The sequence below is a fragment of the Malaya genurostris genome, chromosome 1 (assembly GCF_030247185.1).
Source record: "Malaya genurostris strain Urasoe2022 chromosome 1, Malgen_1.1, whole genome shotgun sequence".
Classification (NCBI taxonomy): domain Eukaryota; kingdom Metazoa; phylum Arthropoda; class Insecta; order Diptera; family Culicidae; genus Malaya; species Malaya genurostris.
In genome coordinates this window covers 93,796,911-93,807,295 of record NC_080570.1, presented here as the reverse complement: position 1 = coordinate 93,807,295, position 10,385 = coordinate 93,796,911, and the positions used below count along the sequence as shown (strand labels likewise).

General features: G+C 37.7%; 2 protein-coding genes across 2 annotated transcripts; one reads left to right on the top strand and one right to left on the bottom strand.

The window, feature by feature from the left end:
- Positions 1–3,514: 3,514 nt before the first annotated feature.
- Positions 3,515–4,585, bottom strand: LOC131426919 (uncharacterized). Its single transcript, XM_058589695.1, has one exon. It carries the CDS (start codon positions 4,583–4,585, stop codon positions 3,515–3,517), a length of 1,071 nt encoding a protein of 356 aa, XP_058445678.1.
- A 3,835-nt stretch (positions 4,586–8,420) lies between these two features.
- Positions 8,421–9,491, top strand: LOC131426913 (uncharacterized). Its single transcript, XM_058589680.1, has one exon. The coding sequence runs from the start codon at positions 8,421–8,423 to the stop codon at positions 9,489–9,491; it is 1,071 nt and encodes a 356-aa protein (XP_058445663.1).
- The last annotated feature ends 894 nt before the right edge of the window (positions 9,492–10,385 follow it).

Sequence of the window (10,385 nt, the reverse complement as noted above, 5' to 3'; positions counted from 1 at the left end):
AATGACGGCCTAACTAACCAGATCTTTGCCAGATTTCTCGGTTGATTTTTCATTAGGGCGTATAAGCAAGTGACAGTTTCAGACGATTATTGTGATGTGATTAAAAAGATTTTCTTTTTATATAACTATTCTGTTTGAAAGTCGAAAATTTCGGGTATCATTTCATGCAAAGAGTTGAGTGATAAACGTGGAAAGTGCTTGGTAATTAATAAAAGAGAAAGTAAACAAAGAGAAATTGTCACTTGTTTAAACGCCCTTTTGAAAAATCAACCGAGAATTCAAAATAAATATACACGCTCGTTCAGTTTTACTCTTAAGTGAGCAATTCTTACTCACTTTTGTAAGTTATCTCGTTGATTTTTCAAAAGGCCGTAAGAACACATGACAGCTTGCTTCGGTATGAATAAATCCGTTGGTCTTATCTCGCTCGCCGAGAAAAGCGAAGAATATTCGTATGCGGAAAAAATAGCGATCGTACACGTTCTAGTACAAGCGAATATGCCCTGCTACTGTTTTCTAATCAATCTGCGCCCAATGGCAATCCGATCGAATGCTATATTTTCTGCCGCCCGTTCACCTTGCGCTATGAACATCTAGTCAAATAACTTCTATATGTCTGCCTTTTCGGGGTGTTCTGGGCGAAGGTAAATGCTATGCTGATCCTTTTTTTTCGGTTAACAGAAATCCATATTTCTTTTGGTTTACAGATATAACTTGTTTTAATTTTGTGGTTATTTACAGTTTTCGACTTTTGTTGCCAGTTTCAATAGATTTTCAAGCAACCTCGTTTTGACATTACCAGTTACTGAGGGATAGTTAGATTTTCGATACAGTTTATATCAGCTGTTTTTCAAAGAACGGCGAATCTAACATTGACAGCAAATGGAGAAAATCATCGATGAATGTTTCGACTTCGGTTTCAAATCGTGTTTAGAAATTATCGTATATTCTCTGATCAATTTATGATTAGTCGATGAATTGTTAGTTTATTTTCAAAAGGCACGCAAATGTTACCACTTTCCTTCTATATCCATTGAATAAATCAACATAAAAAGAGTTTCGCCCTTTTTCGATTTGTTTACTTTTATACTTCCTGTGTGAATTATAAAGATACGCCCTTGCGCATTTTTCACGAAATTGACTGGTTTTCGCTACTAAGACAAATCTGTGAGTAGTTTTACTGTCTCTTTTACTATTTCCAGTAATAAAAGGTTCGGTAACTATCTAAAATAAAGAAAATAAATAGTTTCGCCCTTCCTTACCAGCAATTGAAGTATCGCCCTGTTTGTTGGCATGGAACACGGAGGGCGAAACTTGCGTAAACAAATGGAATGACAGTTTCGCCTTTTATAGTTCTTGGTATTATCAAGATTGAGATTTTTGTAGAATACGAATTTTTAGACAAAATTGTAGGATTTTGAAGCATTTATTGGTAGGAGAGATAACCTCGATTTGTTTACTTTTGTAAGATACGTCCTTCTTTGAAAAACAGCTGATATAGACGAGTGGCAGGTCGTGTCGTCGGTTCAACGGTCTGTTTCAAAATCGACAAACGAAGGTCCCGTGTTGGCCTCCCGTTGAACGATTGATTGGACTTTCATTGGACCAATGATCCAACGTATTGGACCAATGAAGGACCACCGTTGAACGTTTTTTTCTAAGTAGGTACGATAAGGAAATTAAGATTTTACTCGAATTGAGATGCTCGAATGTTTGTTTACCATACTTTGAGCGCTCTGATTGCCAACCAAATGCCCCAGATGTTGGCTGATTCACGAAATTGGTTTAGCGAGCAAAATATAAGGAGAAAGACCACGAGCAGAGATGCCACATCTGCAGATTTGTCTGTAAATCTGCAGATTTCGCACATAGTGCTGCAGACATTTTTTGTTGAACAGGTTTTTGCAGCCTTTTGAAAATCGAATTTTTCGCAGATTTTCGTCAAAATTTACAGACTTTTGAAATTGTCGCGACCTTTTTTTTTTTGCTCGCCAAGTCAGTTTAGCGTACCATACTTTATAGAGAAATTGCTTCCAGCAAGAGACATACTTGCTAATACCATATTCACATTAGCGTTTTCATCACTTCATGTACCGAGATGATATGCATATCACGTGGGTGTGTTCACATACGATCGAAATGATATCGTTTGACAATAAAATTGTCATATTGAATGTTCCCATTAGGAGTAAGATCAATAATATTGCTTTTCTCTCCTACAATTCAATCAATTATTGAAGCAAATACAAATAATAATACCCAAGTAAGCCTAGCAAATATCTTCCTTTCGTTGCGATAGCGTGAAAATGTGAAAGGAGATCGTTTCTGGCAACGCTTTATGCTAGTTGCTACGGTGCAAAACAAACTTGTTTGTTTATCGTTGCTGTATTAAACTGCAACAATCAGTCTAAATATCGCCGGCTAATAAACCGAGAAGCTTTCGAAATGGTGAGAAGTTGCTTAGTAGAGGGATGTGACACACGAACAGGGTCGTCCGAAATTTAGCTCCATAGTTTTCCTAAGGATCAAAATATGTAAGTAATATGTTTACATATTTTTCACTATAATAAACAGTAACTATAGTGAACTTGTTCTTACCCTTCAGTGTTGCTAGTTTTACAGAAAATTCGTTAAAGTACATTGTCACTCTGACAGTGTATCATGACAATGTACCGCACGATTCCAAATGTGTTCTTGAAAATTTGTCGGAGTACTCCGTATTATAATTTGTATTTGATTGAAGTATTGCATTTAATGCTCTCCGAACGCCAGTATTCGTTGAAAAATTTGAAATTATAATGATTGTTTATTGTCACTCTCAAAGTGACGTTCATAAATGAGTGCGTTCAATACCATTATCCGTGTTGCTAGTTGCGATTTTTGACAACTCGACATGATATCGTACATGATATCCCGGATATCATGCCAAAATGGTTATACGCGTTGACATCAAATTGTATGGGATATCAAGTGATATCGCACATAATATCATCGGATATCAAGTATATCAGTATTTGTTTGATGCGGGTGCGACCAGTTAATGTTGTTTTAAATAAAGAGATGGCTTCTTGGTCAATTGGTTTCTCGTCAAAACATTTATTTTTCGTTAAAGGCCAACGTTTCGAAGGTTATACCTTCATCTTCAGGGCAACTGTAATTTTATGTATTATTTAGTCACAAAATTTTTTCCACAAAATATAATAATTTTACAAAATGTACTCACAACGACTACAAATATTTTTCGTCAAGTATGGTGTAACATTTATAATTGTCGATTGAAAAACGGCTACTCTACACTAAAACACAAGAACGAGACATACGAATTCAATTTGTTTAGAAATTTTGATTCGAATTATTTGTTTTGCCAAGAACTTACACAAGCACTTCCCACTCACATCGACTTCGATTGAGCACTGAAATATTGCAAGCAGCGAATATGGAAGACAGTAGAGCAAAAATTAGAGTGAAACAGATGAGAAATGATAGACAGCGAAATCGGAGGCGAGATTGACAGTTAATGTGTGAGAGAGAGCAACAGACCGGAGTATACAGCATTCAAATTATGCGTGTCGGTTCTGAAGTTAATGGTTGAACTGTCAGTAAAAATATGGCACATTTCTAATATTTGTAACGCATTAGTTCTGTTTTCTTGATCGAGAATTCTGGTTTTGTTCAGATCAAAACTGTGTTCATTGTCGATCATATGAACCATCAATGCGGTTTTTTTGAACTCATCTATATTGCTCTCTGTCTTTTCGGAATCCGATAATTTGAATTTTTTATATCGTTGTATTAATGAACGATGTCCAGACAACCGTTGTTTCAGTTGCTGTGTAGTCAGACCAATGTAAGAACTATCGCAATCAATGCAGGGAATGCGATAGATCACATTGCGTCTGATAAGTTTCGGTGTCGGATCCTTCAATTTGGAGAAAAGAGATGCGTTAGTTTTCAAACATTTAAAACCTAAACGCACATTTCTCTGGTTTCGTTTTATAACTTTTGCAAGCGCCGGGGTGAGGGAATCAACGTGATGAAGAGATCTAAATACCGTCTGATCACCGTCCGTTCGGTTGTCCACGTTGGGTTTGTTTACAAATCTATTGATTAGTCTATTAACTAGCGAGCTAGGATAGTTGTTGCGGAGTAAGTATTCACGCACTGTTTTCTTTTTCTCCACAATAGATTTGCACGTCGACAACCGAAAAACTCTCCCAATGAAACCGGTAGCCGTGTTTAGTTTTTGCGAGAGCGGGTGGAACGAGAAAAAATTCAACAATCGTCCCGATGCGACGGGTTTTTTGTACCAGTCGGTGACAATTGTTTGTTTCTCCGTTCTGATTAGAACCATATCCAAGTACGGCAATCGGTTATTGTTCTCCACTTCGCATGTAAATTGAATATGTGAGTTGTACGCATTAAGTGCACATCTCACATGTTCAATTTTGTCTTTTGGGAGAGCGGTGACCAAATCATCGACGTATTTTTTCAAAAACGGAATCGGTATGTCGATCGTCTCCATCACGCGATCAAGTAGCGTTTCCATCACCAAATCGGCAAGTGCAGGCGACAATGGATTACCCATTGCTGTGCCTGATGTTTGCCTGTAATAAGCGCCACGGAAAACAAAATAGCTGGAGGAGAGATTAAAGTCGACAAGTTGTGTGAACAATTCTCGATCTTTTATGGTTGTATTTTTCTCGATCAAACTCCAATTATTTTGCACCGCTTCGATTACTAGGTCTCGTGGTATGCAAGTGAACAAACTTACTACATCGAAAGATACCAATACATAGTTTGGTGGTAGAGAAACGTTATTTATGAATGAACAAAATTCGTAAGAATTTTGTACATTGTACTTGTTTTGGTCTATCGAGTGTCGTAGAATGCTTGCGAGATATTTTGATAAGTCATATGTTGGGCAATTAATGCATGATAATATGACCCTCAATGGATTACCCTCCTTATGGATCTTGGGAAGACCGTAAATTCTCGGGCATGTGGCATGATATGTAATCAATTGAGACCTAGTTTTTTGGTCGATCATTTTTTGGTCGTGCAACGCATTCACCAGTTGATTGTTTTTCGTTTGTATTTTGTTAGTCCAATCCGAGTCAATGCGTTCGTATGTACTCTGGTCGCCAACAAGAGATAACATTTTGCTTTCGTATTCTTCCTTTTGTATTATAACAGTTTTATTTCCCTTGTCGGCTGGCAAAATACACACTTCAGGATTGTCTCTGATGAACTTTCTGCTGATGTGGTATGCTTCGACCAAAAAACGGTCAACGGCGCTGTTGGAAGGGTTGAAAATTCCCTTTTTTTTTTTTGTTCACGTAATTCTGTAGGATGTTAGTGAACTGGTTCCGGCTTGCCGTTTGTAAAATTTCGTCAGGTTCGAGTTTTAGAATGGATTCCAAGTCTGCTATAATCTTGAAATAAGGAATTTCTTGATTATTCTCGTAAGGTAAAGCAAACTTGGGACCATAACCCAACAATATACTTGTTTCTTTTGGAACAGCTACGTTAGTAGTGTTCCTTATCCAATCATCGTTAACTTTGAAATCTAATTGTTTTTCAATTTCAAGTTTTGTTAGTAGGCGCTGAAACTTGCTTTCAGTGCTCACTTTTTTCAAACGGCTTTGCCTAGTGAAATAAGCCTCTTGTGTATTGAAAAAGGAAGTGTAAATATGCGGTGGGGTTACCTGTGTAATTTGGCTGGTAAGAACTGCTTTTGACTTTTCTAGCTTTTTGATTTTGTGATAGCTGTCCCTAACTTCTATGTTAAGTATTGCTCGTTTGAAACGGTCAGTTGTCTTCTGCAGTCTTCCTCGGAACGGGCTAGCGTCCTCCAATAATCCATTTAAACATCGAAATGTGTTCTGTATATGCGTTGGGTAGAGTCCGAATTTTTTGCATCGGCGAAGAAAATTCTTTCGGCTGAGCTGTGCACATAATTTGTCTATTGTGTGTGCATAGCTTTTGTACAATCTGCGGTGTGATGAAGGAAGGTTGTTGTAGAAAGAAGCGTTGCTCTGTGTTTCACTTAGCGCCATTGTTGTTGAATTTGTTTGATGCGGGTGCGACCAGTTAATGTTGTTTTAAATAAAGAGATGGCTTCTTGGTCAATTGGTTTCTCGTCAAAACATTTATTTTTCGTTAAAGGCCAACGTTTCGAAGGTTATACCTTCATCTTCAGGGCAACTGTAATTTTATGTATTATTTAGTCACAAAAATTTTTCCACAAAATATAATAATTTTACAAAATGTACTCACAACGACTACAAATATTTTTCGTCAAGTATGGTGTAACATTTATAATTGTCGATTGAAAAACGGCTACTCTACACTAAAACACAAGAACGAGACATACGAATTCAATTTGTTTAGAAATTTTGATTCGAATTATTTCCGGTCTGTTGCTCTCTCTCACACATTAACTGTCAATCTCGCCTCCGATTTCGCTGTCTATCATTTCTCATCTGTTTCACTCTAATTTTTGCTCTACTGTCTTCCATATTCGCTGCTTGCAATATTTCAGTGCTCAATCGAAGTCGATGTGCGTGGGAAGTGCTTGTGTAAGTTCTTGGCAAAACAAATAATTCGAATCAAAATTTCTAAACAAATTGAATTCGTATGTCTCGTTCTTGTGTTTTAGTGTAGAGTAGCCGTTTTTCAATCAACAATTATAAATGTTACACCATACTTGACGAAAAATATTTGTAGTCGTTGTGAGTACATTTTGTAAAATTATTATATTTTGTGGAAAAATTTTTGTGACTAAATAATACATAAAATTACAGTTGCCCTGAAGATGAAGGTATAACCTTCGAACGTTGGCCTTTAACGAAAAATAAATGTTTTGACGAGAAACCAATTGACCAAGAAGCCATCTCTTTATTTAAAACAACATTAACTGGTCGCACCCGCATCAAACAAATTCAACAACAATGGCGCTAAGTGAAACACAGAGCAACGCTTCTTTCTACAACAACCTTCCTTCATCACACCGCAGATTGTACAAAAGCTATGCACACACAATAGACAAATTATGTGCACAGCTCAGCCGAAAGAATTTTCTTCGCCGATGCAAAAAATTCGGACTCTACCCAACGCATATACAGAACACATTTCGATGTTTAAATGGATTATTGGAGGACGCTAGCCCGTTCCGAGGAAGACTGCAGAAGACAACTGACCGTTTCAAACGAGCAATACTTAACATAGAAGTTAGGGACAGCTATCACAAAATCAAAAAGCTAGAAAAGTCAAAAGCAGTTCTTACCAGCCAAATTACACAGGTAACCCCACCGCATATTTACACTTCCTTTTTCAATACACAAGAGGCTTATTTCACTAGGCAAAGCCGTTTGAAAAAAGTGAGCACTGAAAGCAAGTTTCAGCGCCTACTAACAAAACTTGAAATTGAAAAACAATTAGATTTCAAAGTTAACGATGATTGGATAAGGAACACTACTAACGTAGCTGTTCCAAAAGAAACAAGTATATTGTTGGGTTATGGTCCCAAGTTTGCTTTACCTTACGAGAATAATCAAGAAATTCCTTATTTCAAGATTATAGCAGACTTGGAATCCATTCTAAAACTCGAACCTGACGAAATTTTACAAACGGCAAGCCGGAACCAGTTCACTAACATCCTACAGAATTACGTGAACAAAAGAAAAAATGGTATTTTCAACCCTTCCAACAGCGCCGTTGACCGTTTTTTGGTCGAAGCATACCACATCAGCAGAAAGTTCATCAGAGACAATCCTGAAGTGTGTATTTTGCCAGCCGACAAGGGAAATAAAACTGTTATAATACAAAAGGAAGAATACGAAAGCAAAATGTTATCTCTTGTTGGCGACCAGAGTACATACGAACGCATTGACTCGGATTGGACTAACAAAATACAAACGAAAAACAATCAACTGGTGAATGCGTTGCACGACCAAAAAATGATCGACCAAAAAACTAGGTCTCAATTGATTACATATCATGCCACATGCCCGAGAATTTACGGTCTTCCCAAGATCCATAAGGAGGGTAATCCATTGAGGGTCATATTATCATGCATTAATTGCCCAACATATGACTTATCAAAATATCTCGCAAGCATTCTACGACACTCGATAGACCAAAACAAGTACAATGTACAAAATTCTTACGAATTTTGTTCATTCATAAATAACGTTTCTCTACCACCAAACTATGTATTGGTATCTTTCGATGTAGTAAGTTTGTTCACTTGCATACCACGAGACCTAGTAATCGAAGCGGTGCAAAATAATTGGAGTTTGATCGAGAAAAATACAACCATAAAAGATCGAGAATTGTTCACACAACTTGTCGACTTTAATCTCTCCTCCAGCTATTTTGTTTTCCGTGGCGCTTATTACAGGCAAACATCAGGCACAGCAATGGGTAATCCATTGTCGCCTGCACTTGCCGATTTGGTGATGGAAACGCTACTTGATCGCGTGATGGAGACGATCGACATACCGATTCCGTTTTTGAAAAAATACGTCGATGATTTGGTCACCGCTCTCCCAAAAGACAAAATTGAACATGTGAGATGTGCACTTAATGCGTACAACTCACATATTCAATTTACATGCGAAGTGGAGAACAATAACCGATTGCCGTACTTGGATATGGTTCTAATCAGAACGGAGAAACAAACAATTGTCACCGACTGGTACAAAAAACCCGTCGCATCGGGACGATTGTTGAATTTTTTCTCGTTCCACCCGCTCTCGCAAAAACTAAACACGGCTACCGGTTTCATTGGGAGAGTTTTTCGGTTGTCGACGTGCAAATCTATTGTGGAGAAAAAGAAAACAGTGCGTGAATACTTACTCCGCAACAACTATCCTAGCTCGCTAGTTAATAGACTAATCAATAGATTTGTAAACAAACCCAACGTGGACAACCGAACGGACGGTGATCAGACGGTATTTAGATCTCTTCATCACGTTGATTCCCTCACCCCGGCGCTTGCAAAAATTATAAAACGAAACCAGAGAAATGTGCGTTTAGGTTGTAAATGTTTGAAAACTAACGCATCTCTTTTCTCCAAATTGAAGGATCCGACACCGAAACTTATCAGACGCAATGTGATCTATCGCATTCCCTGCATTGATTGCGATAGTTCTTACATTGGTCTGACTACACAGCAACTGAAACAACGGTTGTCTGGACATCGTTCATTAATACAACGATATAAAAAATTCAAATTATCGGATTCCGAAAAGACAGAGAGCAATATAGATGAGTTCAAAAAAACCGCATTGATGGTTCATATGATCGACAATGAACACAGTTTTGATCTGAACAAAACCAGAATTCTCGATCAAGAAAACAGAACTAATGCGTTACAAATATTAGAAATGTGCCATATTTTTACTGACAGTTCAACCATTAACTTCAGAACCGACACGCATAATTTGAATGCTGTATACTCCGGTCTGTTGCTCTCTCTCACACATTAACTGTCAATCTCGCCTCCGATTTCGCTGTCTATCATTTCTCATCTGTTTCACTCTAATTTTTGCTCTACTGTCTTCCATATTCGCTGCTTGCAATATTTCAGTGCTCAATCGAAGTCGATGTGCGTGGGAAGTGCTTGTGTAAGTTCTTGGCAAAACAAATAATTCGAATCAAAATTTCTAAACAAATTGAATTCGTATGTCTCGTTCTTGTGTTTTAGTGTAGAGTAGCCGTTTTTCAATCGACAATTATAAATGTTACACCATACTTGACGAAAAATATTTGTAGTCGTTGTGAGTACATTTTGTAAAATTATTATATTTTGTGGAAAAATTTTTGTGACTAAATAATACATAAAATTACAGTTGCCCTGAAGATGAAGGTATAACCTTCGAAACGTTGGCCTTTAACGAAAAATAAATGTTTTGACGAGAAACCAATTGACCAAGAAGCCATCTCTTTATTTAAAAGTATATCAGTATATCACTTGATATCAGCGCTAATGTGAACATACTATAAAGGACTACTCACACATATCCGGTCCGGTTCAGTGCCGGCACGACACCGTGCACGGATACTGATATTATTTCATTCGTTTTCTATGCGCGCATTTACACCTATCCGGCACCGTGCCGTTTCAGTGCAGCTCGTCGTCAGTGTAGCGTCCGTCCGGCAAACTCAAATTCGTCGCCACCGATATTTTTTATTATCACTGAAGTCGATATGTCATTCCATTGGCTGTGCCGGGACGCAAACAGCACGGAAACGGAAGGGAAGGGTTCCGATAAAAAAGAACACTGATGGTGCACTGAAGGCACTTTCACTGAACCGTCACGGAACTGAAATGTGTGATTATTCCTAAACTGCAGATTTTTTTTTCGGATACACAGACTTTT